This window comes from Erinaceus europaeus, chromosome 9 (assembly GCF_950295315.1).
Source record: "Erinaceus europaeus chromosome 9, mEriEur2.1, whole genome shotgun sequence".
Lineage (NCBI taxonomy): Eukaryota > Metazoa > Chordata > Mammalia > Eulipotyphla > Erinaceidae > Erinaceus > Erinaceus europaeus.
This window is the reverse complement of record NC_080170.1, coordinates 79,146,303-79,166,533: the sequence shown is the minus strand read 5'-3', so window position 1 is coordinate 79,166,533 and position 20,231 is coordinate 79,146,303. Positions and strand designations below refer to the sequence as shown.

Genomic DNA, 20,231 nt, shown 5'->3' with positions numbered 1-20,231 from the left:
AGCACCATACTCTTCGTGGTTCTCTCTCCTATTGAACCAACTGGACCTATGACCCCAGTCTCTTGTGCCTCAGCTTCCTGACACCATATGGCTGGCTGTTCATGTGGCCTCAAATACCTACCAGAAAACACTACACCCTCCTTGTCTGGATAATTCTCACATCAGAACCTGGGCTATTTATGGAAAAGCCATTTTCAGCTATCAAGCTAGTCTGTATGTGGTACTCCAAAACTATAAGAGTTTCTATAATGAGAAGTGTGTGTGCGTGTGACATATGTCCACATTGTGTGTGTGCGCATGTGTGTACATGTACCAAAGAGGTAAATGTTTTGCTCGGGCATCCATGGATTTCCACTCCCACTGATACCATTGCAGACAGTAGCAGGTGAGCACTACCTGGGAATTCTCCATGACAAGAGTCTATAGACAAGTCCCATCTCTCTACTTAGACAAACATGAGTGACCCCTGTGAGGCAGGTGCCATGGGCTCTGGAAGACTCTTGAGATTCATTGGCTCTGCCACATCAATGGAATCTGAGACTACAAGTTTCAACATAAGCGCCCACAAAATCTGAACATGGGAATAACAGGAAGCTGGTAAGGAATCGCCAAACTATAGAAATACTCACATGCCCCTTGAACTCTTTCTGAGTGTGCCCCACCTTAGCCTGAGGACATGACTATTTCAGTCTTCCCAATAAGAAAAAGGGTTCTAAGACTTGAGGTTCAGGAATGTTCTTTGCCCACCCCCAAGATCCTTGTCCCTCCCCCTTCTAAGTCTCAGTTTTTATAACCTGATCTGTAAGCAGATTTTGCTGGGATTCTTTTGAGAATTGACCCAGCCAATTAAGTCAGAATATTGTTCTCTAAATTTAAAGTGTTCATCAATCTCATCCAAGATAATTGCATTGATTTGACAGGCTGTGGTTTTGAGGTTATTTTTACTTAATCCAGCAAAAACTATCATGGGCTCCACCTACCTTGAGGTTGACTCCATTCTCAATCCCAGTTTAACTAAACATTGTAAATGCCTTATAAAACAACACTCTGCAACACTCTCTTGCTAGACTCACACATTTCTACTCTGGAGGTATTGGCTGGAAGAGCTGTGAAAAGAAAAGACAGAAAGAAATCTCTTCTGTCATCTACCTATGTCCCTATTTGTGAATCTTATGATCTCTAATTTCTTTCCATAAAGTGTTTTGGGCAGTGTATGTTGAGTGTGCGAACACTCACAAATGACATAATTTCCTCTACCTAAGTCACTCTACTTGGGCAATTTCCTGAACCCTGGAAACACCCCAGTGCATTTCTCTGATTGACTAGGTCATGCCAAGAAAAGCCCACATACATCTATACAAAGACAAAGCTGGGAGACTGGATATCATCTTTAATTAACAGTGCCACAGTCCACCATCCTGTCGATTGCTGTAGCAGATTGTGGTTGGGTGTCTGTATGTGTCTGTGTGCATGTGTTCCTGAACAGATGAGGGGCCAGCAGACTGCCAGCAGGTTTTAGCCAACAGGTGTGTTGAGCAGTGACTAGTAGCCAGTCTCCATGATGGCACCAAGACTGGGTTCCCATGTTCTGTTCTCCTAGGTCACTTTCTGCGCATTTGGAAGGCAAGACTGAGACTAATGACAGCCCAGACAAAAGGGCCTCTCACAAAATCAGTTTAGAGTTCCTAGTCCTCCATACTTCTGACCACAACGATGTCACTAGGCAAAGTGCAGACTGCCAAGGCAGAAGTGAACAACTGAGTCAGTCTTGGTCTCATGTCCCTCTGAGGCAGCACCATAATCGCCCAGCTCTGGAAAGATTCCAGAGCTGCTGGGACCATTTAATTAGTTCCTTTTAGAGACCATCAAGATGGAGCCCAGGCCCTTCCTGGGGCCAACCAGAGAAGGGCAGTATTGGCCCCATGATGGCCACACAGGTCATCACTTCCAACCCACACATATTCCTGCTCTCTACTTCCTTACATGCCCAGCAGGTCCACAGTGCAGACATGGCGAGAAGATCAGCATGATGGTGGGTCAAAGAGGCCATGAGAAACCTGGGCTGAGCTGGAACTGCAGCCACATGCCAGCCTGAAGCCAGCCCTCTCCCTCATGGTCACTGCCAGCCAGAGTTGTTTGAAGCTGGATGCGACCTCTGAGAGGCAAAGCAGCAAGTTCTTCGCCTATCACAGCAGAAAACCCAACAGGCTCCACCATCCCAGCTCCACTGCTCTGTGTCTCAGGAAGGCAAGGAGCCCAAGTTTCTAGGATGATGATATCAGCTGTTAGGGAAGCACCGTTGACCAGGGGAAGCCTCAGGCCGGAAGCTGTGTTTGTTGAGGGGACTTGGGTAGTAGGTGGTCGTATATACATTGGTCTGCTGCAATGGGTAGTAATTAGTTCTGTCATCAGGGATCAGGTTATTCTTGTTCAGCGTCTGTGAGAGAAGGGAAAGACCAAAGAGGAAGGGGTAAGAATAGTGAGGGGAAGGAGTGGGGTGGGGCAAGGAGATCAGGAGTCAGCCAGTGAAAGAGCATCTTGCAAGAACAAATGGTGCTATCTGCAATACCACTGCTTCCTCCTGAGTGCCCAGCCCAAGGCCAGAGCCACTGTACCCTTCACCCTACCAGCCTTCTGCTTCTGCCAATGGGCTCCTACCTTGAACTCCATGGGTGTATACTTCTCATTCTTGGGGGTACCTCCACCCTTATAGTGCAGGTGGTTGGGGGTGGCTGGGTGGACAAGTGTGGACTCCTGGGACTGGCGCTGGCAGTGCTGGCAGGACAGATACACTGCTAAGGTCAGTAAACCAGAGCCCAAGAAGCAGGAGATGCCCGTGGCCACCAGGTGAATGACACTAAACCCTAAAAGACAGAGAGAGGTAAGTGTCAAGGAAGGGGCCATTGTGAAAGGAGACTCCCAACCACTTGCTTACAGGAGGCCCTGAAACACAAAAGAAGGGGCCCATGGGAGGAAAGGATGGCCTGTCACCAGGGCCTCTCTCACAGGACAACCTGTGGTTTGAGTCAGAGGCCAGCTTTGAGTTTATGAAATTGGGAAATTCTATTTGAACAGACTGGATAAGCATTGTCTAGTTGGAGGATGTGGATGAAGCTCCTGAGACAGACAAACACATACACAGTCTGAAAACAGTAGGGCACTTCAGCAAGGTTTGTCTATCTAGCTCAAGAGGTAGAGGGACTGCAGAATTTGGATTGAGGGTGGGTCTCCTGAGGGAGGAGGAGCCAGAGGGCTGTGTTGTGAAGGGGGCAGTTTCCTTTTACCTCCACAGCCAGTGGCCTCCTCCACACTGGAGGCTGACAGGATCACTGTGGGAAGACAAGCAGAGAACAGGACATTAGGGGCAGAGAGGAGATAGTAAGAGGCCTCTAGTTCTGGGTGTATCTGAGGACCCTTTGGGAAGCAATGAGCGGTGGGACTGTGCCTAAGGTCTTCATTTCCCTTCATCTTGACTCAAACCCCATCTCTCTAAAGAAGTGGATTTACAGATAAAAGGCAGCAGAGGGCCCAAATGTATGCACCCCCACCCTGGTATTTCATGGCACCCAAGAATACATGCTTCAGAAGGGGAAAAACTTGTATGTTTGGGGAGGGAAAGGTTGGTATGAAGGTGCTGGCTTAGGACTTACCAGGAATCTCACTGTAGGGGCAGGGGCGGCTCTGGCTATTGTTGCCAGCACAGACATTAGGCCCAGGGGCCAGCTCTTCACAGTGTCGGCTGCGACTCTCAGTTCCATCCTCAGCACATGTACTCCATTCAGACCAGGGTGACCAGCCTTCTGTAGGTGGTGGGTTGGGACACAGATTAATTGCTCAGGATCCCCAGTGGGGATTAGAGGGCTCCAGGGTGATCCCCAGCCCTGGCCAGACAGACTCAGTACCTGGGCAAGGCTCGGTGGCACACAACGCCTCCTCCGTGTGCAGCCCGAGACAGATGTCCTCACCTGGAGAGGGCACAGAGCTGGTGCAGGAACGTGTGCGCTGATAGTGGCCACCACCACAGGTGGCTGAACATGGGGACCAGGGCGTCCAGCAGGACCAGGTGCCCTGCACTGCAAGAGGTGGGGGAGTGAGAGAGGCTGCAGGCACAGGCAGGCCTGGGATTCAGTGACCTCACCATCTGCTCCGCCTCCACAGTCTACAGTTTGGAGTGGCCCTTTAGGGTGGTAGAAGGAAATTTGGACTACAGAAGAGACAGTCAAAACTACCTCAAACGGAGCTTATCTGGTTAACTCATGGGGGAGGGGGGTGGTAACATGGATAAAGAAAGGCCCTGCTTTATGAGACTAGCTGTCATATCCATGTTCAGGGGGAAGAAATGTGTAGTTCCTTGTTCAGAGTAAGCTGGCAGGAAGTGCCCAGGTAAGCAAAGGGGTCTCCTATATTGGGGTTCTCCAACGGGGGTTTCCCTGAACCAAGACAGCTTCTGCAGAGTTACCTGGACAAGCCTGGGGGTTGCAGTCTTGGTACTCAGCTGCATCACCCACGCAGGGCTGGCCCCCATTCCGTGGCTCCGGGTTGGTGCAAGTCCGCTTGCGGACTCGGAAGCCCAGCTCACAGTCCCGGGAGCAGGAAGACCAGGGGCTCCAAGCGGCCCAGCCTCCACTCAGCATGTGTGCAGAGATGCTCCCACTGCGCAAGAGATCCTCCACTAGGGCTGAGCAGAGGGGGGCTGGCCTCAGGAAGAGGCGCCCAGGGACACCCCATTCCAACTCCACAGACCTCCCCCAGTCTTCCAAACCGTGCGCTTCCCCAACCTTGAGCTCCTGTTCCAGGTCTCCCCCACCCCATCGCTCTGGGCCTGAGATGCACGGAGGGCAGGCTGTACCGTCAGTGTCGCAGGTGCCAGAGCCACCAGCGGGGCAGGTCCTGGTCTCTGTCCTCCGCCTGCCCAGTTGCAGGCCGTGCGGGTCGGCAAGGGGTGCACGGCACGTGAAGCGGAAGCGCTGCTCCTGCCACGCCCCACCTCGGGTCACGTTCACCGGCAGCCACGGGGTCCAGGGGGTGTTGCGCCGCACTTCTGGGCAGCCATCGGGGTTGCACGTCTTGAACTCCTTCGGGGAGGGTGGAGCAGGCAGCTTCATGGCTTCGCAGTCCCCAAGTCTGCCCTCAGCTCCCTTCCACCCGCCCGCTTCTCCCTGTGCTTCATGACCCCCGTTTCCCACCCACCCCCGGCTCACTCACCAAGCCGCAACCTGGACAGGAGTTGCCATTCTCGCAGGTCCGATGCCGTGACTGCACGCCACCCCCACAGTTGCTGCTGCATTTGCTCCAGGAGCCCCAGGATGCCCAGAAAATGGGCACCGGGCAGGGCGTGTTTTCATTGCAGAACCTGGGGAGGGTGAGGGGGCAAGACTGGAGCCACCACTCTAGGGGGCGCAATGCCATCTCTCTAACAGGTCATTGGGAGAGCAAGCTTAATATGCAGAGTCCACTGGAGTGCGCCCCCCACCCCCATTCCAACACCACCGCCCTTAGCGGAATTCAAAGACCGGGGTCTCCCGAGGCTGGGCTCTGAACCCGAATCCAGGGCACACTACACTCACCGCTCCTCACGGCTCTTGCCTACACAGATGTGGCCTCCATGGCGGGGTGTGGGGTTGCTGCAGCTCCGCTGGCGAACCTGGAATCCGATGCCGCAGGACGTGCTGCACAGGGCCCAGGAGGACCATGGGGTCCACGCTCCATTCCTAGCAGGGGTGCAAGGGGCATAGAGAGATGACCCCAGAGCCCTAGCTTCTTGAAGCCAGTCTATCTGGGTAGCTGAATTTTATATTCTTGAGAGGAGGTGCCAGAGAGTGACACCGGGGATAGCAGCTCTTAAATTACAGGTGTCTCTTTACTTATTCATCTATGCATTTCTTTGTTTATTCAAGCCTCAGACACATACTTAGAGCCTTCCCCCAGATGTCAGACTGTGCCCAGGTATCAAGGGAGCACAGATGGAACATGGTCCCTCCTCTTGGGGGGGGTGTCAAAAGGACTCATTTTCCAAAGAAGACCAAGTTGCCTTTATTTTATCAACCTTCTTGTTGGCTAATTCTTACATCTGAACCCATGCTCTTTCCCATTTGCTAACAGTGCACAAGCTTTCCTTTAGCCTCAGACTCCACCTTACTCTTGTCTACTTTGACTTGTCTTTTAGATTATATCTCTCCCACTTACTGGCTGTCGAAACTTGGACAAGTTACTGAAATCATCTGTGCCTCATGATACTCTTAATTCTAAAAGCAGAGGTCATGAGCAATTCCATGGAATTGTTGCAATGGCTTAATTAATAAACATATATAAAACTGAGTTATGGCTATGGAATGCAGAACTACAGTTAGTTGCTATCACCACTTCCTGCATTTCCTAGGTGCTAGGTGGTGTGCAAGCATATACATAAACTACTTCATTTGACTCTCCCATTAGCCATCTTTGTGGGCACTGTGACTCACTTAGAGAAGCCTAGAGGGGGGAGACAGGGGTTTACTAAAGGTACATCTCCAAACAGTGGCAATTTAGGACTGATACCATCACCCCACAATGTCCTTAATGTTTGAGACATTCAGGCTTATTGAGGCTAAGATCTGTCTAGGGGTTAATCCCTTCCACATCCAGCTATCCTTCCTTCCTTCCTTATGTTTTGGTGCTGAAGTCTTGAGCATATGCAATTTCACTATTTCCAGACTTGATTTTTCATTTATTTTATTTCTGATATATTAAAAAAAGAAAAGACCACAGTACTGGAGTTTACCCTGTGTTGAAGAATTATCATGTAGTACCTGGGCTTGAACCCAGGCTGTGTGTGACCAGGCACATGTTCTACCAGCTGACCTTTCTTCTTCTGGCCCCCAGTCTTCCTCTTTCTAGCAAGAGTCTTTGTAAGGCAGAAATTTGTCTCCCACAGAATGGCAGCTCCTCCAGAGATCAGGTTTCCTTTCCCAAGCAGCAGCTGCCTGTTCAGTCACCCCATGCAGCCCTTAATTGGTATCTGTCCTTTAGTACAAGTCCTTGGCTGGGGATACTCACTTTTCTCTATCCTTTCCCCAACCCCCACTTGGGTCTGAGGCAGCTATGAAGCCCTGTATGCTCACATTACCTGGAGCAGTTGGCAATGTGGATGGCAGGTCCTAGGCAGTCTTGGCCTCCACAGAGGGGTCGAGGGGAGTCACAGGATCGGGCCCGACAAAGGCAAGAGCCTGAACTGTCCCCATCTAAATGCTCACAAGGTTGCCATGGTGACCATGGGCCAAAGCCTCCATCCCGAGTCACATTCCGTACCTGCAGACACACACAGGAAAAGGACTCTGTCACATGAGACAGGGCTAGGAAGGTGTGAAGTTTCAGTGGGCATGGGGATACTGATAGGGAGTCACAGCCTGAGCTGGGGGACAGGCCCAGGTGGGAAGTGCAGAGGGGTCCTCACAGGGCATGTGGTGATGTTCTGGGTCCAGAGACTCATGTTGGAGCTGTCCTCAAGTGTGCTGCACCGTTGTTGCTTCCCATCCCAGCCGCAGTATGGGTCCCGGGCGCCCAGGCATGCCCTGCCAGACAGAAGTCCTGAGACTCAAGTCTCCCAGCATCCTCAGAACCCTGCAAACACACCTGGATACTTCCCTCTGAGTATCTTTTTACATCCAATTACCCTTCAAGGCAGCAACCAAGCTCATGGAGTACTTACTGTGTGCCAGCCCTCACATTTAACACTTAACAGGGGAGACTGCTCTAATGCAGCAGTCCAGCATCAGAGGCCCTATCAATATGCCTCTGTTACATGGAGAAAGCCCAGGGGCCGATGAAGCACTCACACACCTGCCCTCCAGTGCCTGTACCTGGAGACGGCATGCCTTTCCTGTCTAGGTGCCACCACAAGATGCAAACAGAACTCTAAAATCTCCCAGCTAGACATCATGTTTTATAGTCATAAAAATTAGTAATGGAAAGGATCTTACAGGTGACATGGCCCAGCAGTTCTTAATTTATTAGAGTCATGGATGGGAGTCAAAATTACTGATACTTTATGTATACATATATCCATAACTTAGGGGCAACTAAATACCTCAAAATAAAAATGCATAATAGCCTACTATGATTAGGCTTAGACCTAATAAGCTTCGCAATGGAGCAGAAAGGTCTAAAGAAGGCACCATAAATTGTCTAATAAAATATTTACTACTTAGGCCTCAATACCCTCCTCTCATATCCCACTACTTCATTTCCCTCAATCACTCTATCAACTAACTACATGAAAGTAAAGAAGGTATATTTCCTAATCTCTTCTGACAGCATCAGCCTTACTGTCACTCCTGGATAATCTTTAGAAGAAGCACTGTATACAACTGGCCAAGAGATACATTGGTAAAAATATTTATCAATTAAAGGATAGCTATTGTCCCTATGACAATCTTTATTAGAATCACGAAACAAGTAAATGCAGTAAAATTTAAGGCTAACTTAGACCCCACTGAGGTCTAAGATGTATTTCTTCCCTAACTTGAGGCCAGACCCCACAAACCTGATACTGGTTTGGATACAATAAATGGCACTCAATGCTTTAACAACTGGGAGAAAGTCTGAACTTGTCAGATAAAGGATTGGATAAGGGCAAAGGACTGGTTCACTTAATGATGACCTTTTTGGTCAATACCAGGCTACCCCATCATCTTGGGTCTAGTCAAGGAATCCCTAGATTCTCACAATGATATGATGAACCTAGATCTGTAATAGATCCCTATTTTCACCATCACTGGTCATTTCCATCAGAAATGTCATCATAATCTCTCTTGTGGGCCTCTCTAGGACTTAGTCCTCTCTATAAAGTAGCAATGGTAGGGAATGACTCAGTTTTTAAGTGGAGGCTGGGTCACCCTATCCTGCCACTTGGGGAGGACTAGTCTGGAAATAAGTTCAGCCTAGAATGTTCCAGCTGTGACCATGAACTGTAAGATTATACTGATAAGGGCTTAGAGGTTATACAGGATCCTCTCCTAAATATGAATATATATGAGTCCTGGGTTAATTTATTTCTATATTTTCTTCAAAATTGGGAGCTACTCTTTGCCCTAATCCAGCTCTCTACCTCTGTTCTTTCCAGACAGTATTTTTAGTTCATATTATCTTTAAAACTCAAGCAAAGGGGTCAGGTGGTAGTGCAGCAGTACAGCGCGAAGCTCAAGGATCAGCGTAAGGACCAGTGTAAGGATCCCGGTTCAAGCCCCTGGCTCCCTACTTGTAGGGGGTTGCTTCATGGGCAGTGAAGCAGGTCTGCAGGTGTTTGTCTTTCTCTCCCCCCCCCTCGATTTCTTTCTGTCCTATCCAACAACAGCAACAGCAATGACAACAATATTAATAATAACAACAACAAGGGCAATAAAATGGGGAAAAGGGCCTCCAGGAACAGTGGATTCATAGTATAGGCAAGGAGGCCCAGCAATAACCCTGGAGGCAAAAAAAAAGAGAGAAAAAAAAAAGAAAAGAAAAGAAAGAAAGAAACTCCAGCAAAAATTACTAAAGTCATGGACTTCCAGAAACATACCTGAAAAAGATTTCCTAGGGGTAAGATCCCTATTCTCATTTGCTTTATTCCTACTTTTTGGTTCCTATTTATTAAACACTTTGTCCTGCTTTATATCTCACCATATTTCAGTCACCAAGTTGCAAATGTTACTATGATTCCATTCTGAACTCCCCAGGCAGAAGACCTTACCAATGTGCCCTAGGACCTCACCTCTCCAGAGCCATACTCCATTAGGGAAAAGATAGAAATAGGTTGTGGGTATGAATTGACCTGCCAATGTCTAAGACCAGCAGAGGAGCAATTACAGAAGCCAGAACTACCACCTTATGTATCCCATAAAGAATTTTGGTCCATACTCCTAGAGGGGGAGAAATGTTAGTGGCAGATGACCACAGGTATCTGAACTCCCATTCCATCAGGACCCAGAGAGAGAAGAGGAAAAAAAAGGACACTCAGAAGTAGTAATAAGTATAGGTCTGACTTAGAAAGGAAGAGAAGGCAGGACCGTAGCAAAATGGCCAAATATATAAAAATATAGTTACAGAAATAATAGTTAACCTATGTCTGTGACCTGGGAGACCTACTTCAGTTTCCAATGGCAGGTATGGGGATTTAGAGTTCTGATGGTGGGAACAGAGTAGAATTATACCCGTTGTCTCATAATTTTGTAAATCAACATTAAATCACTAATGAAATTTTAAAATTACTTCTTCTTCTAGCGTTTGCCCTTCTTCCGTAGCCAGTCAACAGCGTCAGGTTGAGCCTGATGTAAAGTTTCGAGACCTCCTTAAAATTACTGATACCTGCTCTTACCCACCCTCCATCCCAAGAATCTCTAGGGCTGAAGAGATTTCAAAGGCTCCTAGTGACTTCTTTCCCTCCCTTTCTCCCTGCATCCCTTTTATTCCCCTCTTCCCCTCTTCCTCTCTCATTCTCTCTCTCTCTCTCTTTCTCCCTCTCTAGAAGATTCCTTTAATGCAGTGGAGGTCAGGCTTAAACCTGAGTTACACACATGACAAAGCACTGCACTATCCAAGTGAGCTATTTTATCAGTTATTTTCATCCTAATGGAGCCAAGTTGGGATCTATAATATAGCCTCTTTATCATACAAAGAAAGAAATGGTGTAAGGGAAGGGGAGAGGAGTTCCCCCAAGGTCACACATGGCAGGGCTGGAGGAAACACCCAGATGTCTTGACAATACTGTTCCCTCACATTCTGCTTCCCAGCCGGAGGCTGTGTCTGTCTGCACACACTGAATAAACATGGGCCAAGTCCTCCAAATACAGATACAGGGCCAGGGGACATTCCCCCATAGTCGAGGCTTATGTGGGGCATCCACACATTTGTGTTGCCCAGTGATAGCCACCAGTCTCGTGTGTTAGCATCATGAGAATGAAGTAAGGCTTCCAGGAGCGGGATACACCTGAGGCACTCCTTCCCTAGCTCTCAGAGCTGGTCAATCTGCAGTGACCTGGGGAAGGTCAAGGTTCACACACCAGTGCAGTCTCCAAACACTTCCACCTCTCATATTTGAAGGGCTTTTCTTCCCTCTCTCTCTGACTTATTCACTGTATGCTTTATTACTTATTTATTTTTTATTATGTTTTTTTCTTTTGTATTAGTGATTGAATAGTGATTTACAATTATAAGATAATAGGAGTATAATTCCACATGATTCCCACCACCATTTCTGTGACCATACCCTCCTCCAGTGGAAACTGAAATAGTTCTTGCAAGGTCACAGATATGAGTTGACTTTATATCTACCTATATATCTATATTTTTGCCCTTTTTTCTTAATGGCCTTGCCTTCACTTCCTTTCTAAGTCACACCTGCACCTATTACTACTTCTGAGTGTCCTTCTTTTTCCCCTCTTTTTTCTCAGATTAGTGAAACAGTGCCTGACCTTCTCTGGTGTTTTCTAGATTCTCTTCTTTTTCAGTGATGGTACAAAAATAAAGATGGTCACAAATGTTTCTGGTTCCAGTGGGACTGGGGTCCAGAGTCCTCTGATCATATTTCCCTATCTTTACCCCCTTCTGGGAGTATGGACCAAAATTCTTTTTGAGATGCTGATGAAGTAGTCCTGGCTACTGTAATTGCTTCTCCACTGGACATGGCCATTGGCAGGTCAATCCACACCCCCATATGCTTTACTTATTAACTAATAATATTTACTGGTCAGATTTCCTGAAGGAGAATAAGATGTCTGGATGGTGGTCCTCAGTAAGCACACTCTGGGCCACCCAGGAATCTAGAACATTCTGTAGCTCACAAATCTGTTTCCACTTTAGCCATGCAAGAACAATTTATGTATCTTGAACAATGTAAGTGCACTTATATTTACATCTGGGATCAATGGTCTCGGTGTGTTTCATAAGAAAAACCCATCAAACTAGACAGTATGGACTAAATACAGGTATAAAAGTAGTCTCAGGAGACTCAGGTTTTTGACTGGCATTTGAACCCAAACAGGCTAACAATTCAACCAATCAGAATTCAGAAAGCCAGCATGACTCTTATGAGCAACATAAATGACAATTAACCAGCTATGACTAGTGAATAGTAATAGCAATAAATAAGATTGTATTCATCAAAATCAAATGTTTGCCAATGGAGAAACTGGATCTGCTCAGAAAATCTGCATTGGGTTGTCAGGAAAGTCATGACACATTTTCCATAGAAAAACACAGAAAAAAACATGTCACAACTTTTCCAACAGCCCAACAGTTCATACAAGCAAAAAGTAGAAAACTCTGGAGGAATGTGATTTGCCACATGCTATCAATACTCCTTTCATGGGAAGCTCAACCAGTTCCAGAGCAATCATTTCCAGACTGACTGCCAATTCAAGTCTCCTGGGGATCTTTAAAAAAGCCAAAGAAAGGGAGTCGGGCAGTAGCGCAGCAAGTTAAACGCAGGTGGTGCAAAGCGCAAGGACCAGCGTAAGGATCCCAATTCGAGCCCCCAGGTCCCCCACCTACAAGGGAATTGCTTCACAAGCGATGAAGCAGGTCTGCAGGTGTCTATCTTTCTCTCCCACTCTGTCTTCCCCTCCTCTCTCCATTTCTCTCTGTCTTATCTAACAATGACGACACCAATAGCAACAATAACTACAGCAATAAAAAAACAACAAGGGCAACAAAAGGGAATAAATAAATAAATATTTTTAAAAATCCAAAGAAAAACAAAAACATGCCAACGGTTGGACTTCTGGGACTGGAGTAGCCCTAGGTACTGGAACCTTTTAAACACTCCCCAGGTAGCACTAATGAATAGCAAGTGTGAGAATTGCTGCTCCACTCTCACCAGGGTTCCCAAGCCTGTAGATGAAGCACCTTATCTTTCCAGTCCCTTTTAGAATAAGAAAGGAAGGAAGGCGTTAGAAAGATAGCTCACCAAGAAGGGTACATGTCTTGCTTTCATGGGGAAGCATCTGTGTTATGGTGTCTCTGTCTTTCTGTTTCTCTATTTAAGTGAAAAACTAGCCCAGGAGTGGTGAAATCCCTCATGCACAAGCTCCTGGCTCTCCAGTCTACCATCTCCCCCAAAAGGGGGAGAGAGAGAGAGAGAGAGAGAGTGAGAGAGAGAAAGAAAAAGAAAAAAAATGCAGAGTGAATGTTGGCCCCAGTCTCCCCTCACCAAACCTTCCAGACTCCATCATCCTCTCAGCTTTTCCTGCACTTTATTTTCTAAAGAAGGAAGAGGAAACTAGCCAAGAGTATCCCTAGTCCTGGCTACTTAGTGGGGCCTCCTAGTCCCCCTGTGCCTCAGGGATAGTGCCTGAACTCTCCCTGTGCATATCTGTGCTTTTGACCAAGGTCACTCCAAAGCTACAGAGCAAGAAACATTCTTAAGAATAAGCTGCTAGAAGGAATTATGTTAAGTGAGCTAAGTCAGAAAGATAAAGATGAGTATGGGATGATCCCACTCATCAATAGAAGTTGAGAAAGAAGATCAAAAAGAGAAACTAAAAGCAGGATCTTACTAAATTGAAAGTAGGGTATCAAAGTAAAAACCCTGTGGTGAGGGGTAGACATGCGGCTTCCTGGGCCAGTAGGGTGTGGGGTTGATTGGGTGGGATGGGACAGTCTTTTGGTGGTAGGAATGGTATTTATGTACACTCCTAGTAAAGTGTGGTCATATAAATCGCTAGTTAATTAATATGAGAGGGGTAAAATTAATTGTATGTCTCGAAGTTTTTAAAACACAGACTGAGTCTTCTTAATATATAGGCTGTGTATTTGATATGCGGACTCCCTCAAAAGCCTAGACCAAGTAGATCAGAGGCAACCAGTGGCACAGCTATTTATAAGATACTGGGTACTATGTAGCAAACCCTAACAAAAGGACTTTTCAAAGTTAAACCCAATTACCAAATAATGATGATAACATTAACTATCGATTGTCTTTTTGAACCCTAAGACAGCAGGAACCTCACATCTACACTATAGAGCCTATATTTCCCCCAGTCCTGGAACCTTAGGATAGGGCCCACTTTCCCGCATGCCTCTCCCAATCCATATCAAATAATATTGCATCTGCCAATTGCAACCTAATCAACTCAACGATTGCCACCTCAACATGCTTTAGCTCAGACTGTGTCCAGAGACTTCAGGTGTGGAATGACAACCCTTCAGCTTCATTACTCAGGTGAGACCTTTCCTTTCATAGCATTTTCTAATTCCATCCCAGGTGGATCACTTTCTAACAAAGTCCCAAAACCTAGATATAGACCAGATTCTGTGAGAGAGAGCATATGTTCACACGTATCCATAAACAAGTACAAAATATATACCTGAAAGCAGAAGTACACTAGAGTTTGCAGTGAGAACCCCCACACACACATACACTTCCTCTCCACTATTCCAACCTTTGGGTCCATGACTGCTCAACAATTTGTTTGGCTTTGTATGTTAACTCTCTTTTCAGCCACCAGGTTCCAGATGCCATCAGGATGCCGGCCAGGCTTCCCTGGACTGAAGACCCCACCAATGTGTCCTGGAGCTCTGCTTCCCCAGAGACCCACCCTACTAGGGAAAGAGAGAGGCAGACTGGGAGTATGGACCAACCAGTCAATGTCCATGTTCAGTGGGGAAGCAATTACAGAAGCCAGACCTTCCACCTTCTGTACCCCACAATGACCCTGGGTCCATGCTCCCAGAGGGATAGAGAATGGGAAAGCTACCAGGGGAGGGGATGGGATATGGATATTGGGTGGTGGGAATTGTGTGGAGTTGTACCCCTCCTATCCTATGGTTTTGTTAAATTATCCTTCCTTAAATAAAAAATAAATTAAAAAAAAATAAAATAAAATATTAATAAAAAATTTAAAATAAAATAAAATAAAATAATAAGCTGCAAGCAGGGAACAGTTCAAAACATTTCTCTGACTAGGAATGGGAGGCAGTTTAGGGTTCCTTCCATAAAGGTAGCTGTTCGACTTATAATCTATCACCATGTCTTTATATATCACTGTGTCTTTTTTTTAACTGTAGTATCTCAAATAGCCATTACAAAATGGAACAGTTTCATTTCTTGGACTGTGAGACAGGACAGAGATAGATGGCAGAAGTCACAAGCAGGCAAGTTCCAGCCTCCTGTAGCAATAGCCTCACAATGGGAGCTGACCAAGGTGGAGTTCAGAAGCAACTGGCCATTACTAACGATGGCAGCAAGCCCAGGTTTCCTGCCAGGGAGACTGGAAGGAAATCTCTCTGAGCCACTTTCCTGAGTGAACTGGGGTAGCGGGTCTCCTCATTCCCCACTAGCAGGGCAGCAGGGAGAGATGCAGAAAAGAAGGGGATAGCTTATATAGAAAAGCACCTCCTTTGTAGAGGCGGAATTCACTCCCTTCGTGCCTCCTCCTGTGAACCCTCATCTCTCTCGCCAAGCTAGGGACCTGGTAGACTGCTTCCTACTTCTTTCATCCTCCTGCTAGCTTTGAAAGGGATAAGGAAGAAGAGTGTGCAGTGTCCCTCCTGGAACACAATAAAATCCTGTGACAAGCCCCCTTAGTAGAGCAGTGTCAGCTTCCAGTCACAAGCATGCCTGGTGTAGTGGCCTGCGGTGGCTCACTCAGGTCAGGGTATCAGCTCTGTAGTAACGTGGTCTCTTACTTTACCTTTCTAGATACAGTTATAAACTTTCCCTGTATGCATCAAGGGGTTCCTATCCCAGGGCCAGGAAAGCAAATTAGACAAATCTATCAGACTCCAAACCAACCTCACCCCACCTTGCTGTTCCATCTGGCTACAGAGCAGGAGTTCCATGGCCCCACTGCTCAACCTCCCTGTGCCCTCACTGCAGCTCCACAGTAAGGAGGAAAGTGCCTTGGCATATTTCCTTCTGCTCATTCCATTTCAGGCCCCATTACTTCATCTCTGGCCTGCAGCCACTACGCTTGCTTACGCTGGCCAGCCATCTGCCCTACGACAATGCTGCTCACTGTCTGATTAATCTTCGTGAAGCATCTATTCATGCAGCCCAGAACTTTCCTCCTCTGCTCATGTCTGTGCCCACAGTCACAGGATTCAGTTGAACATCCTCCCTTGGCGTTCTCTGCTGATCTCAACCCACATTTTTGTCCCTGTCTCTACTGTGTACCCATCTCCTCTCAGGCCAAATAATCAGTCAGCTGAAGAGTATGTATGTGGAAGCCCACTTTGTGTCTTGAGGTCAGCCTTCCCTGGTGAAGTATGAAAACTCTGTTATACAAGGTTTGCCTTCATAGATTTCCAGCCTTGTGGAGAATAGAAAGGCTTAATGACAATACAAGAGTTAGGGAAAATTGCAAATGATGGGAGGAAGCCATAGGAGGTGGCCCATGATTTGTTTCCACACAGTGATGCCTATATTCAATGTCATGGGTTCCCAAGAGTCCTTGAGGCTGGAGGTCCCCTAGATGCATTGTAGATATGATAAAGGAATAAGGACACTATCAAGTTATAGCTTGCCTGACTAGTTACTTCATGAATGTCCCCTCAAAACCCTACTATTCTAAATAAATGAACTGTTATTTTCTCCATCACCATTTCCCCCATTTTCCTGTTGAGAAAGGTAAAATTCAAAAAGTTCAGCAACTCAAGACCATACAGCTATCAGATAATGGAAATGGAAGTGAACTCCAGGTATGTCCAACACCATCATTTGAGCCCCTCCCCTTCAACCACACCATTTCTCCAAAAATAGGCCAAATCAAACTCTCCCTCAACTAAACAGGTAGAGTTCTGAGAGAAAGCAAGAGGTTATTTCCTCTTCCTCCTTTCATGCCAACAGCCCTGTAAAGCGCTCTGAGTCCAGAAGACCTTGGTAAATGTCTGATGGTGCCTTGTGTTGTGATGAAGCGGGTTTGTGTCTTCCTCTTTCTCACCCCACTGCCACACTATGGCCATTCAGTCTTCTCTCCTGCCCTCCAGGTCCCTGCTTATCTCCCAGAACACCCCACTGGGGCTGGAGAACAATCCAGGAAGCAGAGACATCATTCATCCCCTAACACTCAAGGACAGATAGGCACATCTGGGAGGTGTCTGTGTTGCAAAGGCTACCAGAGTCTGATCAGCTGTGGCTATGCCAATAAAGCCAGCTTTAAATTTCCTTAAAAATAAGGGGGTGTGGATGAGGGGCACCTCATGCGGTGGAAGTCTGTGATCTATTTCCACCTGGCTTTAGAATAGGCTTTTGTTTACCCCTCAAATGGCAGATTTTCAAGTCCACTTGAAGCATAGGTACAGAGAACTGATCTCAGGAGCAGTTGGGAAGCAGATGCAGCTTCTCCATGGCACCCCTCACCTCTACCCCATCCACACCACACCTCTCTGCCTCTTCAAAGAAGTAAAGCAGAAAAGCAAAGATTTTTGGCTGACTCAGAGCATCAGCTCCCACCTACCTCTACATCTGGGGAATAAAGAGCTGTACTTTCAAAGACAAAGACCTCTCTCTGAACTGATGGGACTGAGGATAAGTCAAATGGGCTGGAGATGCCTCTCAAGCCCTAACCAGGGGGCTGACAACTGGCTAACAGTAGATGCTGTCATTTCCTAAAACACATATTTCCCCCAGGCAGCCACAAGTGCTTTGCTTAGAGCATCAAAGAAAAAAGAAAAAAAAAAAAAAAAACAGCAGAGATTTAAAAAAAAAAAAAAAAAAAACGAGGAAAACCAGGGGGCCAAGTGATGGCTTAACTGGTAGAATGCACATGTTACCCTGGGTGAGGACCCAGTGGGCTTAAACTTCCAGTACCTACCTCCAAAGGTGGACTCTTCACGAGCTAGGGAGTAGTGCTATAGTTCTGTCACTTTCTCGATGTCTCTCCTTTTCTATCTCTGTTTCCTACTGCTATAAAAAATGGACATGAGGTTTGCTGAAGAGATAGCATAAAGGCTGTGCAGAAGACTCTCACATCTGAGGCTCTGAGGTCCCAGGTTCAGCTCCTAGCACCACCAAAAGCCAGAGGTAAGTAATGTCCAGTATCTTTCACTCTGTATCTCTCTTTCATTAAAATAAATAAAGTAGAAAAAGAAAGTAAGGCCACCAGGAACGGTGAGCTGTGCAGACACTGAGCCTCAGCAATAACCTTGGTAGCCAACAAATCAAAGAAACAAAACAAAAAAAAACAGGTCAAGAGATAACTAAGGTTCAGGGAGGTTAATGAATAGGCCAAAAATGGGCACACAAAGACCACCTGCTTCCAAATCCCTCCCGGGAGCCACCTCCTTGGGACGATGGGCTGGGCTCACCTTTGGCTGCCGTAGGAGGAGCACCTTTCCAGTGGGACCCGCAGCACGCCATCGCTGAGCCCCACAAAGAGCGCGCGGGCGCTGTGCAGGATGCGGAGGCTGCGCAGGGGCTCGAGGCGCCTGGGGGGCAGCACCTGCAGCTCCTCCAGGTAGCAGCCGTGGAGGCTGCGGCTGGCGGTGGACAGCGCTTTCAGGATAGTGCCTGACTCTGCGGGGGCCGGAGAAGGGTGGCTTTGAGGGTCCCACCAGGGAGGCTCCCCCCACCCCCACCAGCCTCGTATCCCATAGGGACCCAGCCTGAGCCGGGCAGGCTCACCCGTGCCAATGTACAGCACATGGTAGAGTGTGTCCTTTGCCTGCACCAGGTCCACCACCAGATGTGAGAAGCGCACGCTGTCCTGGGTGATGCAAGGCTCGGGGGTCACCGGCTGCACCGCCTCGCTCATCAGGAACAGGCGTTGTGCATCTTGCAGGCTGCGCTCCGTCAGGTTTTCGTTGAGGCCCTCTTCCGGCAGGGTGCCGCACTGCAGCGGGAGGCGGGTCACTAATGCTTCAATGCCCCCTGTGCCCCAAAGCCCCTCTCCAACTCCCCAGCCAGGTGTCCTATATAAATAAAGCTGGGAAGGTAGGGAAGGAGGACCTGCCAGGGCAAGAGGAGAGGGGGGACTTGATTATGTAAAAAAAAAAAAAGTACCATTTTAGTGTGGATATAAGTGATCTGTGACTTTATGCTGTTGCTTTAAGTGCCTCTCCGACAGCCATCCCCTCTTCTGTGTCTATGAGCTCAAAATTTTTATGTTTTTATAAGCAAAACTTGGAACTCAACTATCATTTACTGTACACCTACTACATCCTGGCCCCAGTGTCAGTGCATAACAATCTACGCACATTATCTATGGGATGGATTGTGTGGCATGAAGAGGTTGAGTGATTGCCCAAGGCCACAGAGAGAACGGGCTAGATTTGGATCAGGATTGTTCAGCAGCATAGTCTGAGGTCCTTCTCTGCTCCAAACTGCTCCCCACTCTCACCTCCATTCAGGCAAGAAATTAAGGGGATATGAAAACCCACCATCATCAGTACTTCTTTTGCTCCATATTGCTTTCTCCTTCTCATCAATGTACTGTGGATGGCGGTATAATCCTTGCCTGACTCCAGAACCCTCTGGATACTCAGAGATCCTACAGGCATTAGTACCCACATTGGGCAGAAGGCATGTAAAGTCTAGCTAAAACCCTGACTTTTGGCCAGATAGCTCATGAGTACACACTCCCAATACCATGCCCCCTGGTGGAGGGGGGGGGTCACATTTCAAGAGGGCTTAGAGCAGGCTTCCTTACTGCATCTCATTGGGTCACCAAGCTTAGGATATCTCTTAGGAGACATCCCCGAGCTCACAGAGAGATGTAGATGAGTTGACTGCCTTTGAGGGTTGTGTTGTGCAGCAGGGAATCAGGCTCTGACAGGTAGTTACAGTGAGGAGAAGGGAGAGGGGCTTATGGTGTATAGGAAGAGAAAAGGGAAGGAACAACTATACCTGGAAATTGGGGATGGGATTGGTGATGGGAAGCCAGGCAGCCCTGGGGTTCTCCTGGTAGCGGAATGGGCCATTGAAAGCCTGGGAGATGGCACTGAGGTTGAAGGCGCAGACAGCAGAAGCAGCAATGCTGTTACTGAAAGACAAGAGGTAGGGGATGCTGCCCTTCCTGTGGGCCTTGGTGGCCCCCCCTTAGATACCACAGTCAGCTGTCAAGTCACAGTGTACAGACTAGGACTTATTAAGCCCCAAGGCTTATTAGCACCCATGCTAAGCCTGGTATCTTCTTTGCCCTGGGAGGTATCACAGAGGGGGGGAGACATGGTCTTCACTCTGGAAACCTTTTTGGAAAAAGAGGCTACTGATGGGACATACCAGTAGTCCTTCTGTGTTGCTTTTTTACTCCTTGCTTTCACAACAGAAGAGCCAA

At 47.5% G+C, this 20,231-nt stretch overlaps 1 protein-coding gene across 2 annotated transcripts in view; it reads right to left on the bottom strand.

Moving 5' to 3' along the window:
• Positions 1 to 1,370: 1,370 nt before the first annotated feature.
• Positions 1,371 to 20,231, bottom strand: part of SEMA5B (semaphorin 5B) — a 52,185-nt gene continuing 33,324 nt past the window's right edge. Inside the window, exons 8-21 of one of the 2 annotated variants that reach the window (XM_016192581.2) lie at positions 19,802 to 19,937; positions 18,581 to 18,788; positions 18,265 to 18,472; positions 7,433 to 7,550; positions 7,106 to 7,287; positions 5,568 to 5,711; positions 5,206 to 5,353; positions 4,850 to 5,075; positions 4,460 to 4,678; positions 3,903 to 4,073; positions 3,651 to 3,800; positions 3,285 to 3,329; positions 2,659 to 2,864; positions 1,371 to 2,437 (exon numbers count right to left, since the gene is read on the bottom strand). In XM_016192581.2, the coding sequence (XP_016048067.2) occupies positions 2,279 to 2,437; positions 2,659 to 2,864; positions 3,285 to 3,329; positions 3,651 to 3,800; positions 3,903 to 4,073; positions 4,460 to 4,678; positions 4,850 to 5,075; positions 5,206 to 5,353; positions 5,568 to 5,711; positions 7,106 to 7,287; positions 7,433 to 7,550; positions 18,265 to 18,472; positions 18,581 to 18,788; positions 19,802 to 19,937 (2,320 nt within the window). In that variant the 3' untranslated portion in view covers positions 1,371 to 2,278. The remainder of the gene's footprint in view (positions 2,438 to 2,658; positions 2,865 to 3,284; positions 3,330 to 3,650; positions 3,801 to 3,902; positions 4,074 to 4,459; positions 4,679 to 4,849; positions 5,076 to 5,205; positions 5,354 to 5,567; positions 5,712 to 7,105; positions 7,288 to 7,432; positions 7,551 to 18,264; positions 18,473 to 18,580; positions 18,789 to 19,801; positions 19,938 to 20,231) is intronic. The other variant, XM_060198263.1, reaches the window with a different exon arrangement.